The following is a 26,428-nucleotide window of genomic DNA, read 5'->3' on the forward strand; positions in this document are numbered from 1 at the left end:
GGGATTCATCAGGGTACTTGGGGGATCAGCCCTGCCCACTGCTTCTCCAGATTTCCAGAGCTAAGTTTGTTTCCCCTGAGCTCAACTCATACCTCCCATACCTGCTGGGAGGTGGACACAGATTAAGGAGCCAGGACTGTGTACAATTTCAACTGAAGAAATTCATATATTTCAGCCCTCCCATTTAGTTGTTCTGCAGCTCCCTCTCTCTTCACATAGGAGCCAAGTAATGTAGCTCTGCCTGTATGTACCATTCAGACACTAATCCACCTTCTCTACCAAATATTTTGTTTTTTGGTTTCTACAAAATATGAGTTTGGGGAGTCTTCAAATAGAGTGAATTGATTCCTCTCGGGTCTACATGGGACACACACTGTCTACATTTAGAAGCCCCTTATGAGAAACTAAGCCCTCTAAGTGCATGTCTGGATAAATTAAGGTCTGCTCACTGTGTCTCTGAGTCTCTGATTCCTTGCCTAGAAAATGGATCTGATAAAAGCTGAGTGAAAAAAATGACAATGCATTGAAGCATAATTTTTAAAATTGTGATTTATTATTACAATCTAAAACAAGATTTTCCTGTCTTACCTTAGAAAATTTCCTTAGCTTTTTCAGAAGAAACTACAGCCTACCAAAGCACAATGGTTGTAGGAAGGCTGTTCGATTGGGTCACTAAGAAGGCCTGATGAAAAGGTGGTCCATCTAAAATGCAATGCAGTGTCTATAAGGCAACCTGTGTCCACATCACTTTCTGGGCATAACCAGCCCTACCTCCTCAGAGGGGATCTGATCCTAATGCATATGCGTTTCCCTGAACAAAGGTAGGGAGTCTGATTCAGAGCTGCTCTAAAGCCTGTCTGTGCAGAATACTTCATACCTGTAGTTCCTCTTCCTACCTTGAATGTGAAGCAGTACACTCAGTTTCAGAGTTAGAGTTTTGATCTCTGTAAGTTCTATTTGAAAAGACCAAGGGTTGGCAAAAAAAAAAAAAAAAAAAAGAGGTACAGTCAAGGATTGGAATAAAGTCCTAGGAACAGAGTCAAGCCCAGAAGAACAGCAGTATTGGAGGACTATGGGTTAGGTTTCTAAGATTGATGGTGATCCTTACAAGTCAACCTGTTACACTCTTTGCCTTGGGTCCACAGAGCTTTGTCATAGCTCTGTCTTGTAAGTTTCTTAAAATCACTAAAGAGGATTGCTTGAACTCAGGCGTCTGAGATCAGCCTAAGCAATATAGTGACAATTCATCTCCACTAAAATAAAAAAATTTAGCCAGGCATGGTGGCATGTGCCTGTAATCCTAGCTGTGATGGTGCCACTGCACTCCAGACTAGGCAACAGAATGATTCTGTCAAAAAAAAAAAAAAAAAAAAAAATCAGGAAAGTGCCCCATTTTCTACTACTCAGATCCTGTTCAGTTTCAGTGATGAAGCAGAGGTGGATCCCGACACCTGAAGCACCTCTTACTGCAGTTCATCTAAGCGAGCCTTTACCCAGCCTGATCTGCAGTTCAGACAGTCGGAAGGGCTTGTGCACAGGTTAGACAACTACAGTTCTCTCTGTCATCAGTTTTCATGGTTTCTCATACAGCCCCTTCTCCACATATAGATACTGGAGATTTTGCCCAGTGGATTCCCTCAAGGTCTCAGTTTCATTAAACCTGTCAAGGCTTCCACAGATTGTTTTGCCACCTAGTGAGACTTCTTTCAAAAAAAAAAAAGTGAAATAGGGAAAAAATTAAGTGGCAAATGAGAATGATAATAGTCCTCACAGGTGAAGGTGTCCATAGAGACAGGAGATAGGTGGCTTCATTTTGGTCAGCAGCTCACCTGGGCCAGTGGAATGTCTTTGTTTGGATATTAAAGACCTTTCTGTACCTCAGTATAGACAACCAGGGACGGAAGTGCACTCAACCAGGGACGGAAGAGCAGAATGGCTTTCATAAGAGAATAGACAGTCCTTAACATTTTCGGTTCAGTTCCCCAGAAGAATGAAAGTGAGCAATTTTGAATGGAAATGATTGTCAAATGGGAACATAAACTACGAGCATATTGGCAACAAAGGAAGTTCAGCGACAATACTCCCTCAGTTTCAGTTAAAGTGATTTACGCTAAGTTGATAAACCAGTTGGTTTAAATGGTCACAGGGCATTTTGTCTGTGACACCTCTCTTGACCTCAATGACTCCAGTCATAATTAGTCTAACCACACATGTTCTAAACTCACACACGTCTTGGATCAGGCTACAGAACTTAACACATGGAATATTCATTTGCGGTACATGTGTCTGTCTACCCAATAAAGTCTGAGCTTCTGTTCCTGGGGTTGAGCAAGGTGAAGCACTTGGTCATGCCCTCTCCATATCTCGTTTACAAATGAAAAGTGCAACACAGTGATATGCCACTGGACATGAAGGCAGGAATCCTGGATTTGAGCCTAGATCTATTTCTGCAACTAACTGGAGGTGTGGAACAGAGATCAATGGATCTCAGATGCTTCTGTGTTCAGTGATCAACAGGTCTAAAATGTCACTATGCAGGAGATTTAATTGGAAAAGCCATTTTACAAATTTAGATTCTTAGCTTAAGAGATCCCAATTTGAAAGTGTTAGAGTGGGGCATAGAGCTCTAATTGTAAGTATTCTAGGCTTGTTACACTGATTATAATTAATCAATATAGTTCTGGAAACTGGGACTTAAGTGATCTCTAAGGCTACTTCTAGTTCTAATATTTGAGTGTTCTAAGGATTCGTAGACATCTGAATATGAATCTTAGACTAATTTTTCTGGTTTGTCAATTCATGTGTGTGTGTGTGCTCCTACATCATGAAAAAGTAGAACTCTTCCTTTACTTCATGCAAAGTTCAATCCACAAATTATAAGTAAATTTTAGATAACTGGTAGTGAGGATGAATTTGTTAACACCAAGTTTGACAGAATAAGAGTAGAGGCTGAAGATAATAAGGCACTGATCTAGAACAACATCAGTGAGGAGGAAGAGGGAAGGAGATAATTGCATTAAGATTCACAGGGATTAATGAGCAATTTATGCAGATTAATGTCACGAGCAAATTGTGTGACTTATTCAGAAAAGTAAGCATTCCTGAGTAAACCTCTACTTTTAATCTGAATGTCAAGTAAATGATAACAATATTTTCTAAGGTTTAGAATATTAAATGAAGACCAGATTTGAAAACAAACCAATAAATTGCAATAAAGACATTACCTTTGAAGTGCCTATCAGAAATCCACTTAGAGTAGCTCAATAACCTTAAATTGGATATAGAAGTAATGGAAGGTTGAAAAGGCACAGAGATAACCACGGAGCAAAGGAGTAAAGGTACTCTTGGGGGCTACTGCTCAAAATTCTCTTACTTGTACGTAGCTAGAGCTTGAACCTACGAGGGGGGGACACAGTACCAGGTGCCTAGGTCTCTTAGTGGGGTACACCACATAAGCACATAAGTCATGCTTAAAATTTTAAGGGGAGCAATGCTCAGTGACTGATGTACAGGCAAATGAGGCAGAGGCACTTGATAGCCAGTGTTCAGACTTCTGAGGAGGAGACATGGTCCAACAGGTGCGTGGATGGACAAGGTGCATAGAAAAGCAGATTGTAGCTCAGCTGGTCCTCTTACAACCAAGGAGGTAGAGCTAAGATGCTGCTGGTCCTTTTCTAGCACATTTGTGGGGCTGCTGAAAAAGTGGAAAGAATATAAAGCCTGAAGCCTGGAGCCAACCATCTGCTGCCATTGGAATGCTGCTGACAAAAACAGCATAGGAACAGATGCCTTCACTCTTCATTTTGTTTTCCACTCTCCTGCTAATACCTTTCATTACTCTGTAATCCCAGAGTAGCTGGGATTACAGATATGTGCCACCATGCCTGGCTAATTTTTATATTTTTAGTAGAGACAGGATTAAAGGTGCTAAATGGCCAAGAAGTATGACAAATGTAGTTTTCAGAGTCTCAGCACAGCACCACACAGCAAAGAAGTCATAAAAGTAAAAAAGTAACACCATGTCATTAGCACATAAAGAGTGAGAACCAATGGAATGGAGGAGATTGTTTGGAGATAGCACGTTTAATAAGAAGAGAATGAAACATAGGTGAAAGCAATCCCAGCCAAGAGAATATTAGCAAGAGTCAGCAAAGAAGACTGAGAATGTGTGGAGAAGACAAAGAGAAATGTCCAGCAGACAAACATTCTCACAGGCAGAAGAGAGAGAAATTAAGGTGCAGGAGAGAGATCACCTTGTAAAAGGTTTCAGAAAAGGCCTGAAAGATGAATACTGGCCATAGGTCACTGGAGTCAGCCCTGGTAATTTATTAAGAGAACAGCTACTATTAAGTGACTAAGGAGGTACCTGGTAGCTTTATAAAGAGAAATTCCATTAGTATGATGACAGCTAAAATAATCTCCTTCTCCTTCTTCTCCCCCCTCCCCTCCCCCTCCCTCCTTCCTCCTCCACTGCTGCTTCTGCTGCTGCTGCTGCTGCTTCTTCTCCTTCTCCTTCTCCTCCTCCTTCTCTTCCTCCTCTTCTTTTGAAACAGGGTCTCACTCTGTCATCCAGGCTGGAGTGCACTGGCTCACTGCAGTCTCAACTTCCAGGGCTCAACCCCCAAGCAATCGGGACTGCAGGTGTGAGCCACTACACCTGGCTTTTTTTTTTTTTTTTTTTTTTTGAGACAGAGTCTTGCTCTTGTCACCCAGGCTGGAGTAGAATGGCATGATCTTGGCTCACTGCAACCTCTGCCTCCTGGGTTCAAGTGATTCTCCTGCCTCAGGCTCCCGAGTAGCTGGGATTACAGATATGTGCCACCATGCCTGGCTAATTTTTATATTTTTAGTAGAGACAGGATTTCACCATGTTGGCCAAGCTGGTCTCGAGCTCCTGATCTCATGATTTGCCCGCTTTGGCCCCACAAAGTGCTGGGATTACAGGCGTGAGCCACTGCACGTGGCCTAAGTTTTTAAAATTTTTTGTAGAGATGGGGTCTCCCTCTGTTGTCCAGGCTGGTCTTGAACTTCTGGGCTCAAAGGATCCTCCTGTCTTGGCCCCCCAATGTGCTGAAATTGCAGGCATGAGCCTCCATGCCTGGCTTTAAGACATTTCTATAAGTTGAGAAGGAAATGGGGTGTGAAAACACTGGAGACAGGAAATGTATGCTGTATTTCAAGTCATTTGACATTGACAGAGAAAGAAGAGGAAAAAGAAAAGAAGAAGAAATGAGAAAGCCTAAACACTTAGATTCTCAAAGGCAGTTAGTTTTATGTCAGACAATGGATAAGGAATTTCTAGAGAAAATGCAGAAACAGAAAAATCCTCTGATTGAAATAGGTAACTTTACATAATTTCCTCCAGCATAGTTTTGAGAATAAGAAAATTAGCACCATGAAGACAAGTGGCAATACCAGAAGATCTTTCAAAAACACATTTTAGTTCTTATTTTAAAACATTTTACACATTGTCTTATTCCAGATATTTTTTTTCTCTTTTATTTGCATCTCTATAGGAAGCCAGCTTAATTGAATAGAGAAGAAAATTTTCTGGAGCAGCGCAGAGGGATTTTGCTTCTTCTGTTCTGGGAGGGTGTGCTGTAAGTCTTCTATGATGAAATAGTCTGTGATACATGCTTTCCTCTGCTAGAAAGCCGGGACTCCAAATTTTGGCAAATTAGGGAAAAGGCAAGCCTCGGTTTGCCGTTGTTATCATTATTATCATCCGAAAGGGCAGGGATCGCAGGATCACAACAGAGATTTTAGAAAGTGTCTTTTTTTTCTATGTTTTTTTTTCAGTTTGTTTCCATTTCTTCGTCCATTTAACTGTTCACCTGAACACGCTGAGAAACGTTCCATCTTTAGGATTGCCTTTGGTTGTTCCGTTATCCTCCAGCATGCTATTTTGTGGACATGCTAAGCAGACAAGTCCAGGAAGCCCAAAGTTGGAATACAAATGTGACTAAGTCAGTAACTGTATAATCTTCTTGAGTCTCACTCTCCTCATGTGTAATAAGGGCATTGAATTTGATGACCTTTGGGGAACTTACTGCTTCAGAAACCCATGATTTGATCAATTCTCACTGCAAATGGCCAGAATGAAGATATCGCTCCATCTACAGTCAACTTGAATTTTGATATGGGTGCATTTCATTCTAAAACTTGATGTTTTAGATCTAACAGGTAAATGAACAAGACTCTAAACAATTCCTACCTATAAAAGAGAGAAAGGAGTACATGACAGTGATACTGCTGAAGCAGCCACAATTAGCATCTGGCAGGTATTCCCTTTACTGAGAGGTTCAATCAGCTCACATTATAGATATCAGAATCTTGGCACAGAGGGCCCAGCGTCCTACAACTGTTTAAAGCCAGAGCTATAACTTTAGAACTCAATTCACCTGAGTGCCGGTCCAACCATTCCATTCCATCTGTTTTATCTATTTATTCAATGGCTCACTTTTTTATAAAGTGAAAAAAATCATTAATAGGCCCTGTGTCAGGCACTGACAGTGCAGAGGTCAACAAGATATAGTGTCTGCCTGGAAGAAGTGCACAGCCTAGGAAGGGTATCTCCCTGTAGCACTGGAAGCTGGACTGACATGGTTTCAGATAATCCAGACTTCGCAGATCGAAGAGAGACGGTGCAGAGAGATTTGTCCCGCTGATATCGCAGCCAGAGAATCTTCACCTCTTTCATTCTTGCAGCTGGTGCTTAGTTTTTAATGTTTCTTTCTGGTTTTGCAGCAATATGGTGTTAATTCAGCTCTACAGCCCCCAATCTTTACTTCAAAGGTAAGACATTCAGCTTCACAGTGACCTTCCATTCTCTTACAAATTAGTGCTCTATGAATTGCTGTCCTGGCTAAGTAAAGAAAGCAATTTGTCTTTAGTTATCTATTAATTAGTAACTATAAGATAAAATTACATTGCCCAGGCCAAATTCAGACTTCCTCATTACCGTAACTCCTAGAGACACAGACTACAAACCTAGAAATTAGAAAAATCAAATGTTATCTGAATAGCCATGTCTGAGCTCACACCCCTGGTACAATATAATCAATGTTCTTATTAAATAGCTAATTGGAAAAAACAAAAGATTTTCATATGTCAAAATCATATCTAGCTTGTACAGAAACAGAATGTTTCTTCCAAGGAAGGTGACAAAATACTTTCTAATTCCAATGAACCATCCTTATCAACAGATTTTTTTTTTCGTGTCTCCAAATAGTCTCTGATTTACAGCAAAAGTTAAAGATTGTTCTGTTACATTACAGGCAGACCAATAGTAGATCATATGCCCTGGCATACGGTTTTGGAGTCTCACCATTTTAGATAGAAAGATAAACAACATGATGCTAGTCCTTCTCAATTTACTGTGCAAAGAACACCAACGGAATCATGTATTTAGTTCTGACAAGCAAATTTAGAGGGACATAGGCAATGTGTATTCATTCATAACAGAGATTAGATTGAAGGGAAAAAAATATGTCAAAACAGGAACTTTTTTAATTGGTAAGATACATTCTTAGGAAAAAATAGTGGAAGAAGCAGCAGTTATTCTCAAAAGGAGTAATGTTCATTCCTGGAAATAACAACTTTGGGGGAAGAACAGTACACATTAGCTGCCACATATCTGAAATATTATCATGTGGAATATATTTTGTTAGTGCCAAGTTAAGGCAAAGACTAATGGAAAGAAATTTCAGGGACTTAGATTTCTGCTCCAATTAAGGAGAAATTTTTAAATAGTCCAAACTTGAACTTGGGATACTGTGAGCTACAGATCACTGAAATTTATCAGGTATCTAGACAATCAATTGACACACACACACACACACACACACACATATATATAATCATGTATAGGGTGTTGAATACTGAATCATGGCAGAGAACAAAAAAATAAGTAGAAGAACAAATGACAGTTAAACAATGGTAAACTCTAACATAGCATAGAGTATGTGCCTGCCACTGCCCAAGCAGTTATATAGAAAGATTGTTAAACTGTCCCAAAGCAGTCATTTTTACTTTCAGACTCTTAGTCGTAGAACCTCTGGGTTTCTCTAGACACATGAATATTTAGCTAATCACATCAGCTCCTAGCTTCCTATTTCTATATGTCCACATGAACAAATCTGGAAAAATGAAAAGGGAGTGGAATGACGTGAACTGCTTCTACGTAATCTTAATCATGTTCTGTACTTTCTAACCCTGCCTATTAGAACATCCTTGGAACCAAATAAAATGCTCAACTGTTTAGGATGGCAGGGTTGACCTTCAGCCCAAATCACAACAAAACTCGGTGAAAGAGAACCCTCTACCCTCACCTAGCCAACTTAGCTATTTTTGGACTTTTACATGAAAGAGAAATAAGGTTTTGTCTTTCTTCAGTCACTCTATCATTAAGATTCTTGATTATAACAAGTTAGTCTCTAATTAACATAACAAGTTTATTCATCTTCAAAACAATGCTATTATTATTATCATTTACAGAATGGTAAAACAGAGGGTGCATACAGCTTATAAAGATTAGCACTGAGATCCAAACTCATACAGTTTGGCCTAACAGCCTGTGTTTATTGCCTTTTATATTGATCATTAAGTTCACTTCTAGCTCTGAGGTTCTATGTGATTATGGTGATGGTGGTGGTTCTAATTTGTGCCCAAACTATGCTTATTATTGTAATTCAAATACATCTGAGATGAGTTTTGTGGACAGGGAGCTATTATGCCTCCACATCCATAGACTGATCTGAATAAATTGGAGTACTGATTAAAGTGAGTGGGGAAGACAATTTAAAAAGAGTTTATCTATCCCAGAGCACTGTCTGACATCTATGAAAAGATGCTGAGGGCAGAAAATAGGGAACTGCTTTTATGACTGAGACTTTCATGGAGTCACTGAAACTTTCATGGGGTCAAGGAGGTCACTGAAACAATGGAGTCACTTAGACTTTCATGGGGAAATTGTTCTTTGGCTCTGTTCTTTAGTTCTAGTCTTGTCTATTTCCAAATGTGCAATACAAATACTACTTCTGTAGTATCTGTACTACAGAAGTACAGTACTACCAGAAAGCCTATCTGTATTTCCTAGTTAGAACCAAGTTTCCACATCTATGGCTTCTCTTTATACTTTGCACCTTTTACGGCACTTGTGAAAACTGATTCATATTAAAGTTATTTGTGTATTTTCCTGTCTCATTGATATACTTACTTATACATGTTAAATGTATTGAAAGCTTATTTACCACTACAGGCAATGTCTTTTTGAACAACACAGAAAGAATAGACTAATAACTTCAAGCAAATTAAGGTCAATGTCCATGCTTTAATTATATTTTTACCTTTTTATTTTACCTACCTTTATCGTAGTGGACAGAACAATTTCTTATAAGTGGTTAGCACACATTCAATATCTATTGGTTTTCTAGGACTACTGAGGACAGAATGTATAATAAAGAAATGTAGAAATTCAGGAGCCATGAAGGAGCAGACAGGGGGCTTTGTGATGCATGGAGAACCTCTAATAGGAAAAGCTTCACAACAGAAGGAACAAAGGATAGTTGAGGAGGTATGGACATAAACATTTCTTAGGAACACAGTCGTGGTTGTATCAAGCAAAGAGAATCTCAAAGATGCAAAGACTTAAGAGATTAGTAAGCAAGATGTTAGTTTAGTGGTTTTAATAGTGTAATTTTCAACCAGTGTGTGAAAGCCAAAAAGCCTAAAATAATTTATGGATAAGATATTTGGACCAATGACTCAGACCTGAAAAAAAATTAGCTGTCTGAGGATCTAGTAACACAACTTCAGTTTAATTTAGACTCCAAAGGCTGTACTTCCCTAACTTAACAAATATATTTGGCATTTGCCTTGGAGATTTGTTTTTTTTTTTTTTAATTCACTTTGGAATATGCTGAACCTGGCCCAGCGCGTGGCTCATGCCTGTAATCCCAGGGCTCTGGGAGGCAGAGGAAGGGCGGATCGTGAGGTCAGGAGATCGAGACCATCCTGGCTAACACGGTGAAACCCTGTCTCTACTAAAAATACAAAAAAAGTTAGCTGGGCGTGGTGGCGGGTGCATATAGTCCCAGCTACTCGGGAGGCTGAGGCAGAAGAATGGCGTGAACCCGGGAGGCAGAGCTTGCAGTGAGCCGAGATTGCGCCACTGCACTCCAGCCTGGGCGACAGAGTGAGACTCCATCTCAAAAAAAAAAAAAAAAAAAAAAAAAAGTGCTGAGCCTGCGTTGCAGATTATAAAAGGAGGAAAGAGATCTAAAAGTACAAAGAAGTCTAAATTCCTTAGCAGAGCTGTTAGGGAAGTTGACTAGATACTACTAAGGTTGGGATGTCCCAGTCAATGTGCTCCCATTGTTTTGTGTCTGAGCTCAGGAAAAGATTTTCAGTGACTGGTTTGCCTTGGAACCTTCAACTTTGTAAAAGTTGAGCTTTCTTCTCAAAAGACAGATCCTGAGCAGACTGTCATCTCTACCTCTAAAAGAATTTCCCTCTTACCTTGGAAAATTTGAGCAAGAAGAATGAAAGCAGCAAAAATAAAGAAAAATATTTTCATGGCTCCAGGCATCAGGGGAGAGCTGATGAAGGAAGTGCAATAGCTGGAATCAAGCTCTTTCATCAAGGGGCATTGATCAAAATATGTTCTACTGCCCTGAAGGGGCTGGAAGTCAACTTCGGTTTGTAATGTTCGTTGGGAACATACTATTTTCCATGCTCCACTGATTAATGTGTGGGCTGATGAATCAGATTTTATCTAAATCACATTTATGGGAGAGAAACGCAGAGAACCCTGTCTTTCTGCCTGGAATATTCTATTCTGTGTCTTTGTTTAGACTGCTCTCATTTTTCCTTCAAGTCTTATCTCAAGTATTACCATGTCAATAAGATACATAGCCACCATCCTTTTCCTAGTACATGATTTTACATAAAACCTATTCTTAAAAAAATTTAAAACAAACAAACAAAAACCTTTAATTTTAAGTTCAGGAGTACATGGGCAGGTTTTTGTTTTGTTTTGTTTGGTTTTGACGCTCTATTGCATGGAGTGCTGTTGCTTAAGGAGAAAAGGGTCAATCCATTAAAAATACATAAAAACCATTAATATGTGTTTATATTATTTGATTTAATTAAAGGGAGAAATAGACATTTCTATATTTATAGCAGAACATTTTTACACCAGTCTGTCGGCAACTGATAGAACACAGGGAAAAATTAGCAAAGTTATACATGATCTGAACAATACCACCATTCCATCAACTAAATTCATATTTATAGAACACGTCATAAGATAACTGAAAAATACACATTTTTTCAAGTACATATGATACATTCATACATATAAACCATATGCTAGGCCATAAAACAAATATTGATGTGTTTAAAAACACTTAAATTCTTCAGAGTGTATTTCTCACCACAAGGTGATTAAATTGGAAATCTATAAAATAAGCTATTTAGGATATTTCCAAATATGTGGAAATAAAGCTCATAATTCTAGATTGTGTATGCATCAAAGAATACACAATGAGAATAATTGGAAATCATTTGTATATATCAAATTTTGTGGAACACAATAAAACAATGACTTTGAAAGAAATTTGTATCCAAATACTTATCGTAGAAAAGAAGAAATGTTTAAATCTATGACTTAAAATTATGCTCTAAGAACCTTAGAAAAGGGAACAATGTAAGCCCAACTATACAGAATAAATGAAAAAGAAGTTGTCACTTCTTTTTCCAAGAAACATCAAAATAATATAAAAATTTTGTCAACATGTATATGCCAAAACATTTCACAACTTACATAAAATGGAAAAATTCTCTCAAAAGTTTAACTTACCAAAATTGACACAAGAATTAGCAGAAAATATAAGTATTTCTATATCTCTTAAAGAAATTAAATATGTTATTAAATGAAGAATGGCTTCTGCTTAAGATGTAGAAATATGTAAAGAAAATCATCCCACACAAAACAAACACACAGAAAAACACATGGCAAACTGCAAATATTCAGTTTCTTGAACTCATTGGAAAGCTAAGGTCACAAGTTAGCCACCTACCTACAAATATAGGAAAAGGCAGGAACCTCCAAAAAATGAAGAACATGAGAGCTTGCTCACTGAAGCGGATTACCCCCAGAATATGATTTAAAAGATTTCAAGTAAAGTCTGTAAAGAATTGCTAAGAGCAAGCATAAACTAGAGAAACAATATAAACTTCTGGAGTCACAGACAAAAGAAAAATTCACACCAATGTCTAATGTCTTCTCCATAGATTCAGCGGGTGTTTACAGAAAAGATCAGAGTATTTCATGATGTAAGTTGGGTGAGGGGAAGAGTAGCCACAGTGAGAAAGAACAAAGGCTTGCAAGAATCTTTCTCTTATATGGAAAAGAAAGTCTTAATTTCTGAATTAAGAAACTGGAGGAAGAACAACACTTGTTTGTACAGCACTGGTGAAATAAACAATCTAAAAAATGCAAAACAAAATATTAAAGCTAGGAGAACTAGGAGAAGGGAGCGCATTAAAAAACAAAAACAAAAAACATCCTCTACTTTGTCAACAGAGAAGGCATACATGCCTCCTGCCGGTAGAAAGATGACAGAATAACTGCAGCAAACTTCTCATCAAAAAATATGCAAGCCAGGCCAGATGTGGTGATTCACACCTGTAATCCCAGCACTTTGGGAGGCCGAGGTGGGCGGATCACTTGAGCCAGGAGTTTAGTTTGAGACTAGCCTGGGCAACATAATGAGATCCCATCTCTACAAAACATACACAAATTAACTGGACATGGTGGCAGGCACCTGTGATCCGTCACCTCAGGAGGCTGAGGTGGGAGGATCATTTGAGCTCCGGAGACAGAGAATGCAGTGAGCCGAGATCATGCCACTGCACTGAGCATCAGAGTGAGAGCCTGTCTGAAAAAAAAAAAAAAATCGAATAACGATTCTTCTTTTCTTCTTTTCGATTTTGAAAAAAAATCGAAAAGAAGAAAATGGAATAACGTCTTTACAATGTACCAGTAAAGTCACTTGGTCCTGGGTTTTACTATGTGGGATTTTTGTTAGTGCTATTATTATCAGTTCATGCACCTGGGTTTTACTATGTGGGATTTTGTTAGTGCTATTATTATCAGTTCATGCACTTTATTTGTTATTGGTCCATGTTAGACTTTCTATATCTTCTTGAATTAGGTTTGATGTGTATGCATTTCTAGGCATTTATTCATCTAGGTTATCAAAACTGTTGCCATACAATTGTTTACAGTATTCCTTTATAATACTTTTAAAAAATTTTCCTAAGATCATTTGTAAAACTTCTCTTTCAATCATGATTTTGGTAATATGAGTATTCTCTTTTTTCCTTAGTCAGTCTAGTTAGAGGCTTGTCAATTTTGTTGATCATTTCAAAAATTAAATTTTTGTTTTGTTGATTTGTTCTATTGTTTTCTTAGTTTCAATGCCATTTATTTCCACTCTAATATTTATTATTTTCTTCCTTCTGCTTGCTTTGGGTTTAGTCGGCTCTTCCTTAATTTTCTTGAGATGGAAGATAATTTATTGATTTTAAATCTATCTTCTTTATAAATATAGGCATTTGCAACTATAAATTTTCCTTTAAGCATTTTTTTAGCTGTATCTCACAGTTTTGGTAAGTTGTTGTTGTGTTGTGTATTTTAAAGTGTTTTGGGGATTCCCTTTAAAATATTTTCTACGTTCCCTTATGTTTTCTGCTTTGACTCATCATTTATTTACACTTGTGTTGTTTAATTTCCACGTAGTTGTGACTTTCCCAAATTTCTTTCTGTTATCTCATTGTGTTCAGAGAACATACTCTGTATGATTCCTATCCTTTTAAATGTATTGAGGGAGTTTGTTTTTAAATCTAACATACAGTCTATTCTAAAGAATATTTCATGTGAACAGAAGAAGAATGTGTATTTTGCTGTAATTGGTGCAGTGTCCCACAGATGACTTTGAGGTCTAATTGTTTTACAGTGCTGCTCAAATCTTATATTTCCTTGCTAATCTTTTTTTCTAGTTGTTTTGTCTATTATTAAAAGGGGTATATTAAAGTCTACTGCTATTACTGTTGGATTCTCTATTTCTCTCTTCAATTCTGTCCATTTTCCCTTCATGTATTTTGGCACTCTGTTGTTAGAGGCATGTGTTTATACTTGTTATATTATCTTGATGAGTTAACTCGCTAACATTATAAAATGCCCTTCTTCGTCTTTAGTACCAATTATCTCTTAAAGTTTGTTTTGTGCACTATTAGTATAGCCACTACAGCTCTCTTTTGATTATTGTTTGTATGGAAAATCTCTTTCCATCCTTTTACTTTCAGCTTCTTTGTTTCCATGAATCTAAAGTGTAAAGAAAAAGTGTTCCTGGACCAAACTGAGGGTCAGACTGCTATTTCTCACAGCCCAATAACGAGATGCAAATAAACTGGGGAGGAAGAGAGCTTTTATTTCTGCAATCAGTTACAGGGAGAAGGCCTGGAAATTATCACCAGACCAACTTAAAATTACAAAGTTTTCCAGAGCTTATATACCTTCTAAACTGTATGTCTATGTGTAAGTGTGCATTCATCTAAACACCTAAGTGGTTAACTTCTTTTAATCTATAACTAAGGTCTGAGTCCCAAACACCTTCCTCTGGAGCCTCAGTAAATGTACGTAATCAAAATGGGTCCAGGTGCTGGGGTGATTACCCTTATCTTGTCTCCTGCTAAATCACTGATGCTTAGGGAGTTCCTTCAGATCGCCCACAAACTTGTTTAATCCTAAACAAGCCCTATTAAGAACTCCTTCGTTATTTTGTCATGCTTTAAGGCCCAGGAAAGGCCTAAGCAAAACTCTTGGTGGGATTTTGTTACATTCCAGCCTTTATATGGGGGCACTGGCTTTTTAAGCTTTTAATATTTAACTTAGCCACTTAGGGAGTACTAAAACAGTTGTTATGGAGGCTTGGATTAGTGAGACCTGGCCTGCTACAAAAGGGGATAATTTGTGACTAGGTGAGCACCTGTGGGAAGTGTCCTCTGCAGCTGCCATCTGGATGCTACATGAGGTCATTATCAGGGCACCGCTACTGGTCTACCACGTTGTATGACTCTGAGACACTCACATGAATCTTTCATTAGAAGAAACTTCAACTAGGTTCCAGAGCATTTTTTTTTTTAAGACAAAGCAATGCAGTATTTGGAATGAGTAAGTAGTATTCCAGTTTCATGGTGTTCTGTAAGCTAGCAGCTGCATTTGCACTGTGGAGACCTGGGGAGGAGGAGCATCTGCAAGCAGATAATTACTGTGAACTGGACTCTTAAGACCAAATACCCTACTTCCCACTTCCCTGGGGTAATTCTTGTATAAATGTAGGAAACACTCTAGGCTTCTTGAGGGCTGTGTTTCAAATCTTTTTTGGAGAACAGTGGATCATATGTAAATAGAATGAATCTAAAAATTGAATCAATCAAGCATTAAAAGGTTTCCCCCAATGGATAGTTCCAAAGAAAGAATTTAATACTTACAGATAAAGTGTTGGAAAAGATGACAATGCAAAGCGGGAGCAATGAGGCAAACTTACTGATAGTCACAGCTGAAATCTCCCACTGCCCTACGTTTTGAGGAAAAACGGAAGGATTTGTGTGAGCCTGGGAGCAGCACTGGCTGGCAGAAGCGAAACTTGCGGTGGGACTGCCAAGTGAGGGCAGAAGACAGAAAAGCAGGGGCTTTGCTGAGTGGGAAGAGCCACTGCTGAGAGGAGAGGGAGTCAGGGAGAAATACACACTGCCCTCCCTTCTTCAGTCTTCCATTCTCCTAGGAGACACTTACATTGACCAAAACTAGCCAGAAGTCAGGAAGCCTAGAAAATGTAGTTTGCATTTAATAGTTCCTATTTTACTCAGCAAAGCAGAAAAAAACAAGGAACAGATTTGAGCACAAAGAGACAAATAATAGGCCCAAATGTTAAACAAAACATTGCTTGGTCTCATACGTTAAAACTAAGTAACCAAGTTTAAGTCACTGGTCATAGGGCTGGTAATTTTGACCTTTATTTTGTGAAGCTGGATTTTATTTCACAAGGCAAAAGTTATACAGTCAACCATTTATGTACATTCTGTGTTGAACATTTTAAGTTAATCTCTAATCATTTTCTTTCACAGGTAAATACATCATACGTACTAGAATCAATGAATGACAGTATTTAGGCAAACCAAGAAACAATGTGAATATAAAAATAATGTATTTGATAGTTATTACTCCATTAACATAGTTAGTACATACAGATGGATACACAGAACATGACAGCAATGTGCACACCAGTTACTGGATCCTAGCTATGGCTCTGAAGAACTGACAGCCTCTTGAGCCTCAATATTTTCAAATATAAATAGGAGTAATAAAACCTACCTCATAAGGTAATCATGAGTCATATGAGAGAAGTATGGAAAATATTTCATAAATTATAAGGTTCTCTACAAATACATAGTAGTGGTATCTGACTGAGCAGATACTAGGTACACATTTTTTTTAAAGGTCATCTCCTATAATCCCAGCACTTTGGGAGGCCAAGGCGGGCAGATCAACTGAGGTCAGGAGATCAAGACCAGCCTTGCCAACATGGTGAAACCCCGTCTCTAGTAAAAATAGAAAAATTAGCAGGGCATGGCAGCATGAGCCTATAGTCCCAGCTACTTGGGAGGTTGAAGCAGGAGAATCGCTGGAACCCGGGAGGTAGAGGTTGCAGTGAGCCAAGATCGAGCCACTGCACTCCAGCCTCGGTGACAGAGTGAGACTCCATCTCAAAAAAAAAAAAAAAAAAAAAAAAGAGTCATCTTTGAAAAATAAGCAATAAAATAAAAATAAAACAAAGAGAGAAAGAAATGAGACTGATTCTGAGACTCACTCATTGTGTGATTTGGATAAACCACATAACTTCTCTTGAACTTCTTTGAATATCCAGGCCTGCTTCTACGGCCATAAGTGTGCTGGTCTGGTTTGTCAGATCCTCTGTCTGCAGCAGAGAAAGTTCAGCCTGCAGCTTCCGTCGGGTTTCTCATTCTCCAAGCACTCCTTCCTGCATTTTCCCCGACCGAGCTTGCACGACTCACAGACGGCAAACTTACCTGTGCCAAGAAACAGCTGCTGAGGGAGCTTTCCAGGAAATGTCTAGAAATGGGGAACATGTCAAAGACCACCAAAAAGAAGGGAGAGTTCGTATGTATGATTACAAAGAATATTTTCAAGAATGAGCCCAGAGTTTTCAAAAAGAGGTCCTGCCTTTTGCAGTAGGGAGTTGGGGAGAGTTAATTTTTAAGCAACAGATCATCACAATTCCTACTCTCTAAGTGTTTATAATCTTGCAGGGATCAAAAGTAAACCACAGGCAGACAAAGAGACATACGTATTACAGAACTATAAAAATACATACCTGATATGACTGTGAAGTTTGCTAGACAAAAATGGGAGGGGTATATTGCGGTTTTGAAAAGATCCTTGAAGATGAAGTTAAGAAACCTAGGTTCAACTCTTGTTTGGGCTTAGTAATCGCCAGGTTCTTAAGGTCCGCATTCTCATTTGTCCAGTGGCCATTCTAGAAGCACCTGACTACATTTTTAAATCAGTTTAGGGATCAAATGGAATATTATATGCAAATTTTTTTATAATAATACCTACCACATAGGAGTGTTTTGAGGATTACATGACAAACTCCGTGAAAAGTTTTTAACAGGATGCCTAGTACAGAGCAAACACTCAAGTGCTATTAGCAACCTTAATATTTCTTACTTTGAAATTCTGTCTAAAACCTTTTCAACTTTGTCTACAATATTTCTTTTAGTTTTGTTTACAATGTGCTTTCTTTCTGTGTAAGATGACTTCAAAGAAAAAGAAAAGATCTGGGGGCTATTCGTTATGAATAGCTTTTCTGCAATGGTGCTGAGTTTTCATTGAAGCAACCTCACTCTTTAATTTGAGCTTCCATCAACTAACCTCATGCATTTGTGACATATATTATTACCAGACTTAGAAGCAGAGCTTGCAAGAGATGGGCAGGCATGTTCACAGAGCAGTGCTAACTGGCTGGTGCAAGACTAAATCTAAGAACTTGGTTTAGTGAACACCAACAGCTAGTGGGAAAAGCCACTGAGTCCAAATCTCTATGGCCAAATTACAGTCCAGTCACAAAGATATTTTTCTATGAAATAAAAAATATCCAAATATTATACTTGGAACAAGAAAAAGAGAAGAAGACAAGTTAGTGAACTGGTTTTTCAGACAATTCTGTTTCCACCACTATCTCTGTCCCCTCTTTGTCTCCAGACATCAGAGAGAGCTGACAGAGCCAGAGTCCTCAGAGAAAAAATAATTATATAGAAGATATTTAACTTACCTGATGGGAATGGTTCGGAAAATTCAAGTCCTGCCTGGCACCCTAAATTCAAAACAAAATACATTTTGAAAATTAAAATCAACACAGGAATTAACACTGTATAAAACATTCCCAACTCCTCGTGTGACATGGTATATCAGGAGACAGTAGATCACAGAGTTGCAATCTTTATTCTATTTCTCAAGGCCAGCATTCCAGGTAACCAGCAAAAACAAATTACAAAAAATATACACTATATGCAGTTTGCTCTTAGAAAATGTCACTGTAGGTCTAAGAAATTCCCATGACAGGCACCATGAGAGCTTGACCATTAAGGTCAAACATGGAAGAATCATCAGGCTTTATAATCTGCCCAATCAAAATCCCATCCATTTTTATTTACCTGATGGCTGTTGAACCAAAATGAAGAACACGGCAAATACAAAATAAAATGTCTTCCTGATCAGGGCCATCTTTTAGGGAAGACTCTTCAGAATAGAGATTGGGATTTCCTTGAGAAGACCCAAATGCGAGGCTCATTTTTATTGAAAAGTAATGGGGAGATGCTCTTGATCAGTGAAGCGAATCAATAAAAGCACAATTATATGCTCCATTTCCCAGGATCAAGGGATGATATCATGGATCAAGATCCTTGGCATCCAGAAAGCCTTTTATTTTGGGGAGTCTAACTGGTGTAGTGGAAAGAACACCAGGCTAGAGGTTGAAAGAGCAGGGGCCATGCTAGTTTCCACCATACTAATGCAGGGGCCGGAAGCTAGTGACTCCTTTCATCTCTTCCAGCTTCTGTTTTCTGGGAGAAGATAAGAACCTACTCACAAATTCTGCTTGCCTCTCAAGGTTTTGTAAGAATCTAGTATGATTATAACGCAAAAGTGTTTTGAACATGTGGAATGCTTAGAAGGAGGCCTGGTACCATGTAAGAACTCAATAACTGTGAACTCTCACTTTTCTAGCTTTCATTTTTATTGTCTACAAGTATCACAGGGAGAAACGGAGGGGTAGCAATCATTTTGTCAAGTTAGTTCTGAGTCCCCTTTCCTGTAAGATACCACTTCACACACCAAAGCCATAATTACTGCATATTTTAAATTCACTAAGGAAATGGGTATTGGCCCAGATGGGTGGCTTATGTCTATTATCATAGCTTTTGGGGAGGCTAAGGCAGGTGGATTGCTTGAGACCAGGAGTTCTGAGACCAGCCAAAGCAACACAGTGAGACCTTGTCTCCACAAAAATAAGTAAATAAATAAATAAATGTTTTTAATTTGCTAGGCACAGTGGTATGTAACTGTAGTCACAGCTACTTGGGAGGCTGATGTGGGAGGATCGCCTGAGCCAGCAGTTTAAGGCTGCAGTGAGCCATAAGCATGCCACTGCACTCCAGCCTGGGCAACGGAGCGAGATCCTGTTTCAAAACAACCACAACAACAACAACAAACACCAAAAAAACACACAAAAAAAGTGGAATGAAAGGCAAGATTTATACCATCTTCCCCTCAAATAAGTTCTACTTATTCCTACCCTGTTGCCTATATTTACGTGATGTTCTGTTCTTCATTTCTGTAATGTTAAGTAGAAAAATTTTAAAATATAGACTACAAAGTATACGACTTACGAAGTATATGACCTTGGATAGGTTGCTTAATTTGATGAACCTCAAGTTTCCTAACCCTTAAAATGAATATATAATTATGGTACTTAGTCACAGAGCATTTAAGAGGCTTGCTGAGATAAGGTATATAAAGTACTTAGCAGAGTTCCTGGCTACTATCACTAGTACTACCTGCACATTTCTCTCTAGTCAGCCTTGAACCTAAGTTTTCTGTAAACTCTTTTTCAAGTTCATTAATTCACCGTGAACCTTTTCTGACCTATGCAGGAAGGCACTCATTTTTATGTTGCTACTGTGACTTGCAAACAATTCAGATTCAGAATCCAAGCTAATGCCTGTATACATAGGGGATAGGGCTGAATCTCCAGGCTTTCAGCTTTTAGGCATTTTGTATAGCCTGCATCAGGACCAACCTCCTAGGTAAATGCCCAGTGCAGTCACAGCTCTCTGCCTCAACTTGGGGTTTAATGCTCTGCAGTCACTGTTTTGAAAGTCTTAATAACTTTACCTTTGAATATATGCATTGTAAATAAGTCTGATGGGACAGTGGAGCATGCTCTGGGACTTTGGAAGCATGGCTTATGTGCACTCCAGACTACCTTCCCCTTCTCACCTTCCTGGGAGTATTCTTAGCCACTCGTCCCTCACTTTTGGCACCCTGGGCCCCACCTGGCCTCCCTCTTACTATCCCCTTCCAGCAACCATCCACCTCACAGTGAGCTGGCTGTGAATATACAAAAGGACTGGAGTTGAGTGTCTAAGCCCTGAGTGTCTAGGGCAAGGCATGATGGTTACCAGCCCCTTGCTGTGCCAACGGTGCCATGATACAGGTAGGCAGCATGGCAGGACCCAGCACAAAAAGCGTGCAGCATACAGCAAGATTCACATTTTTTAACAAATATATGCTTAGGTCTAGCCCCTTGCCAAGTTTGCAAAGCTCAAAGAGACTGAATCTGGAATTCAGATTCCACCTCACTATGGTTCATCAGCTCTTAACTGAAGCACTGAGATATTGTATAATTACTCTCATTTTACATATGAGTAAACCGAAAGCTGTTCAGGAGCACAGCTAGGATTAGAAACCAAACTGCTGGACTCCAGATGTTTTTACTTTTTCTGTGTCTGCCTTACCTTGTCCTCCCTTCATCCCCACTTTCCTTCTTGAAAACTTTCCAGAATCAGAAAAAATGATGAGCTGTAGACTGAGTGACACCCACTGAGGTTGGCTGGGCTCTGCGCAGCAGAGCATGGAAATCCTCTCATTTCTGATAAGCCTCACTGATCAAGATGTTACTTGGTCTGGAGAAATGTATAAATGTGGATGTTTGCTGCTCTTTCCTCGTGGACACGGCACTGATCTCTCAAGACGCTCCCAGTCATGAGGACTTTCCTCTTTCTCTTTGCTGTGCTCTTCTTTTTGACCCCAGGTAAAATGGGCATCTTTATAGGGAAGGTGATCAGAGGTGGTGTCCCAGAGAGAGGGTCCCCTTCAGTGAACGCCTGGGTGTGATCAACCCATCTACTACAAGAGGTGATATCCCCCAACGCCTCTTCTGTAATTCCGTTGCATTTTACATTCTTATCTAGGAGGGGCTGTCACAGGTTTGAAAGAATAAAGGAAGGCCAGGAAAGATATCTTTTGGCATCCAGTCTCATGCTCACTAACAAAAACAAAAATTGAAAAACAATTAAAAACAAGGATAGCAGTCTATGAACCTTTTAAAATATAGTTACGGTAGAGATTGAGACAAGTAAGGAGGAGAGAGAGGTAAGGATCTGAGCTTAGAGACGCCTATGCATCCATGCCAGTCATAGCAACAGGTAAAGCAGCATAACTTGAACTGCCATTTCTTAATCACATGTCCTCAAGCCACATACTGTGATGAGAGTTTCACATAAAATGCATCTAGTCTTCCAGTGCCAGTGCCTTTAAGGAAAACTCTGTCCTATCTCTAATTTAATGGCAGTTAGAGAAAATCTTTTTGGGTTTGAAGGTCCATTTTACAAATTTTATTACAGATGCAGAAATTGTGCCTCAGATGGGTTGCTTCTCAGAGTCATATAGATAACCACAACAAAGCCAGGGTAGGAGCTCAACTGTCTCGCCAGAGTAAGAGGCATTAAAGACGCCCTTCCCATATCAAAACTCTCTTCACTTTCTCCTGCTCCCGGGAATCTCCAATGGCTCCAATTGTATCCTCTCCAAAATTAAGGCGTAAGACTAGGCTCATGTGAGCCTCCAGAGAGCTAAAGAAAGGGATTCTCAGAACCCACAGTAAGTCCCAATTTGTGCCAGATGCCAGTGATATACGATCCCATGTGTAATGCTCAACTTTTCACATCAGCTGCTCATAGCTCTGTTCTGTTTTGTGACAAGCCTGTGAGAGCAGATTCTGTGTCAGGACATGAGGATATAGGACCCACAGTGACCTATGCTGTATTCAGGCCACTGGCTTTGATGTGCACATTGGAAACTGGCCAGAGGTATCTTTTTCAGATCACTCATACTTATTATATAATTAATCAAAAAAAGATGTTTATATACTATAAAATTATCTATTAGATAATACTATAATTATAAAATTATAGATAATTATTTACTATAATTATTATATAATTATAGATTCTTATATCTATCATTATATAACACTTGTTATATAATTATTAGATAATCTAATAATTATCTAGTAGATATACTATAGTATGATACTATACTATAATAGAATTTAGAGAAAATCTTTTTGGTTTAGTATAGTATTATAGTATAGCATAGTATATACTATAATTATTTACTAGTATTATAATATGGTATTATACTATAATATTATTATATTATAGTATAGTATAGTATAGTATAATGTAATATTATATTGTAGTATAATATTATACTAGTATTATATACTATATAGTATTATACTAGCATATATACTATATATATATATATATATATATATATATATAAATTTTTTTTTTTTTTTTTTTTTTGAGACTCTGTTGCCTGGGCTGGAGTGCAGTGGCACAATCTTGGCTCACTGCACCGCAACCTCTGCCTCCCAGGTTCACGCAATTCTCCTGCCTCAGCCTCCTGAGTAGCTGGGATTACAGGCACGTGCCACCATGCCCGGCTAATTTTTTGTAATTTTAGTAGAGATGGGATTTCACCATGCTGGTCAGGCTGGTCTCGAACTCCTGACCTTGTGATCCACCCACCTCAGTCTCCCAAAGTGCTGGGATTACAGGTGTGAGCCACTGCACCCGGCCAGATACTATATTATACTAGTATATTATTACTAGTAGTATTATATACTAGTATATAGTGTAGTATATATACTAGTATAATACTATAGTATACACTTTTATACTAGTATATGCTATAATACTAGTATTTTTATAGTATATATTAAGCTATACTATAATACTATACTAAACCAAAAAGATTTTATCTGAATACCACACTGTAGTCTATAGTATAGTATATTAGTATCTGCCTTACTGTAGGGCAGAGAGAACATAGACCCCTGCCAGTGAGAGCCAGAGTTCATCGAGCTTTGAAATAGTGGAGTATTTTCACTTATGAACTGATGTGCTCATCCTGGATAATGCTAGCACTAATCCATCTGGCTTAAGTTTTACGTAGATGTGAATTAGGTACCTTTATATGTTGACATTAAATATATGTACATTATACTATAGACATTAAATGCAATCTCTGTACATCTGATGCCTTCATTATGTACACACAAATTGGGCAACTCTAAAATGTTGATCCTAGTAAGACGTGCTGTCTGTCCTTAACTTGAAGCAGGTTGCTCTTGAGACTGCTACTGATAAAGCCCTAAGGTGGGAACTGGAATTCTATGCAAACTGAACTGAGAAAATCTTAGAAAAGCATTCCGAACATGCTGCACCCTCCTTCTCTAAAGCACAAGTTTTCCACAGTCGATGCTTTGGTGGAATATAGAGGAAAAACTAGGCTGAGCCTTCCAAGCAAGTTTCCATCTAGCACAGTAAACTCATTTTCTTTTTGTATCTTTATCCCTTGCTTTGCTCTGGTCTGGAGCTATCTCCTCAGTCTCAGCTCCTGCTCTACTCTCACCAGGTAGCAGCCTCTAAGAGTGCACCGGGAAAAGTAGCCACCTCTGCGGGTGTTTATGGGAACCAGTTGATAATTAACCCCAACAGATTTCGATCATAGAACCATAGCTCAGGTTTCCCAAAGCTCCTACACAGCTTAGTCTCAAATGCTGAAAGACAAATGTATTCTTTCTGGTATTTTACCCTGTGTGACTACAAGACTGAAATATCAGATAAAAATCAGGTCCCCTACCATCTCATCTACTGGTAGAATATGGTACTATGACAGCTTGTGAAAAAATCTTCACCAACTAGTCATACAACTGTATCTGGTAAACACACGTGTCTGAAAAGGGAATTAATCCAAATGGCTCCTTCCCTTGTGTAGCCAAGAATGCATTTTTTGATGAGAAATGCGACAAACTTAGAGGGACATGCAAGAACAATTGTGGGAAAAATGAAGAACTTATTTCTCTCTGCCAGAAGGCTCTGAAATGCTGTCGGACCATCCAGCCATGTGGGAACATTACAGATTAATGCAGAAGATTTAGGTTTCCAGAGAAGCATACATAACCTAGCTTCATTTTACTCTTGCCTCTACTGTAAGCAGACACTTTAATAAAAATAAATGACTGTCTTTGCTCAGTTTGTCAAGTGTTTCATTTAGAAAGAACAACATTGCCTGACCTTGATGCTCCCTCCATCCTGGTTTGTTTTTCTATCATTCTGGGGTAAAGAAATTGTCCCAAAGCCATATGATATTTTCCTTAAAAGAGGACTAGAAGAGACTAGAAATCAACAAATCTCTAGCCTGTACTCAGTCAGTTGGCCCTTACTAACCTATTGAGATGAAAGAAGTAAACAAAAGAAAAGTAAAAAAAGGGAGAAAGTGAGGTAGAAAGAAGATGAATAGGTAATGAGCACACTTTTTAAAAATTTTTACCATCGTGCCATATGCCCACATAAATGAGCATACATTTACATGAATAGCTACATGAACGACAAATTGATGGATAGGCAGTCCATTTATCAAGGACTTTTATGTGTCACACACTCACCTGTCTAAATCATCATGACTCCATGTCTTTAATTGGGACTGGTTCAATATTTCCTGTAGACTTGTTCTCTCCACGTAAATCTGAGATAAAATTTGCTGACAAGCAGGGGGGTGGTAAATACCTCTATGATTCTCAGTAACTCCAGTGATTTAGATCTTCTTCCCCAAATCACTGCCTACTATTTTCCTAGGAACTGGCTGACAATTTACCTTCTGATTCTAAGCCTCAAAATTACTGTTATGGTGGGAATGTGTTCTTCCAAAATTAATGCCGAAGCCTAACTCCCACTATGGTGATTAAGAGGTGAGGCCTTTGAGGAGGTGATTAAGCCTGAAGGGCCCTGCCCTTGTGAATGGAATTAGTACCCTTATAAAAGAGGTTGAAAGAAGCTGCCTTGCTCCTTCCACCATGGGAGGACACAGAGCTTGTCTCTTCAGCCATGTGAAGGCTGAGCAACAAGATGCTATCTTGGAAGCAGAAACTGGGTCCTCAGGATATAATAAACCTTTTGGGGGTCTTCCAGCCCCTAAAACTAAGTAATAAATTTCTATTGTTTACAAATCACCTGGTATAAGAGATCTTATTGTAGCACATGAATGGACTGAGACAATTACTCAGTTTAAGTAAGAATTTCCTGTCATGTTTCCAATGCTTAAGAGTTAGTTTTGGTTTCCTGCTGGCTCAGAAATCTTGCCTTACCTCCCCTTTAATTTTTCAAAGTCGATAGATTTAACTCTATTATAATCAATAACCCTTTTATGAAAAGGATGTTTTAGTTACACTTTGTATTTTGAGATAATTGTAGATTCCTATATAGTTCCAAAAAAATAAGAATAATACAGAGAGATACCCAGATCTTTTACTCTATTTTTCTCAATAGTAACATCTTTGTAAAACCATAGTGCAGTATCACAACCAGGATATTGACACTGATGCGTAACGTTTCCATTATCAGGAGGGCTTCTCCTGTTACCCTTTCAGAGCCACTCTGTCTTCCCTCACACCTCCACGTCCTTCTTAACCCTTGTATAAGTGATTTGTTCTCCATTTCTACAAGTTTATTCTTTTAGGAATACCATATAAATGGAATGTATTATCCTTATTAGATTGGCTTTTTTCAGTCAGCATCACTTTCTGAGGATTCATCCGGGTTGCTGCATGTGTCAATAGCTCTTTCCTTCTCATTGCTGGAGAGTATTCCAGGATATGGATGAACCACAGTTTGTTTAATCACTCCCCCATCGAAGGGCATCTCTCTCTCT

The 26,428-nt window shown here is 38.6% G+C and overlaps 3 protein-coding genes across 3 annotated transcripts; 1 reads left to right on the forward strand and 2 right to left on the reverse strand.

Annotated features, from left to right (window-relative positions):
• Positions 1–5,525: 5,525 nt before the first annotated feature.
• On the reverse strand, positions 5,526–10,717 carry DEFB107A (defensin beta 107A). Its single transcript, XM_023197162.1, has 2 exons — positions 10,519–10,717; positions 5,526–6,865 (listed from the first exon to the last, which is right to left on the reverse strand). Exons 1-2 carry the CDS (start codon positions 10,637–10,639, stop codon positions 6,723–6,725), a joined length of 264 nt encoding a protein of 87 aa, XP_023052930.1. The 5' UTR covers positions 10,640–10,717; the 3' UTR covers positions 5,526–6,722.
• On the reverse strand, positions 6,778–18,926 carry DEFB105A (defensin beta 105A). The gene is made up of 4 exons (XM_023197163.2): positions 18,805–18,926; positions 18,423–18,464; positions 16,938–17,157; positions 6,778–6,865 (listed from the first exon to the last, which is right to left on the reverse strand). Exons 1-3 carry the CDS (start codon positions 18,872–18,874, stop codon positions 17,033–17,035), a joined length of 237 nt encoding a protein of 78 aa, XP_023052931.1. The 5' UTR covers positions 18,875–18,926; the 3' UTR covers positions 6,778–6,865; positions 16,938–17,032.
• Positions 18,927–21,376: 2,450 nt separating this feature from the next.
• On the forward strand, positions 21,377–24,745 carry DEFB106A (defensin beta 106A). Its single transcript, XM_023197165.2, has 2 exons — positions 21,377–21,461; positions 24,497–24,745. Exons 1-2 carry the CDS (start codon positions 21,413–21,415, stop codon positions 24,643–24,645), a joined length of 198 nt encoding a protein of 65 aa, XP_023052933.1. The 5' UTR covers positions 21,377–21,412; the 3' UTR covers positions 24,646–24,745.
• Positions 24,746–26,428: the final 1,683 nt, after the last annotated feature.

Source organism: Piliocolobus tephrosceles, chromosome 7, assembly GCF_002776525.5.
Source record: "Piliocolobus tephrosceles isolate RC106 chromosome 7, ASM277652v3, whole genome shotgun sequence".
Classification (NCBI taxonomy): Eukaryota; Metazoa; Chordata; class Mammalia; order Primates; family Cercopithecidae; genus Piliocolobus; species Piliocolobus tephrosceles.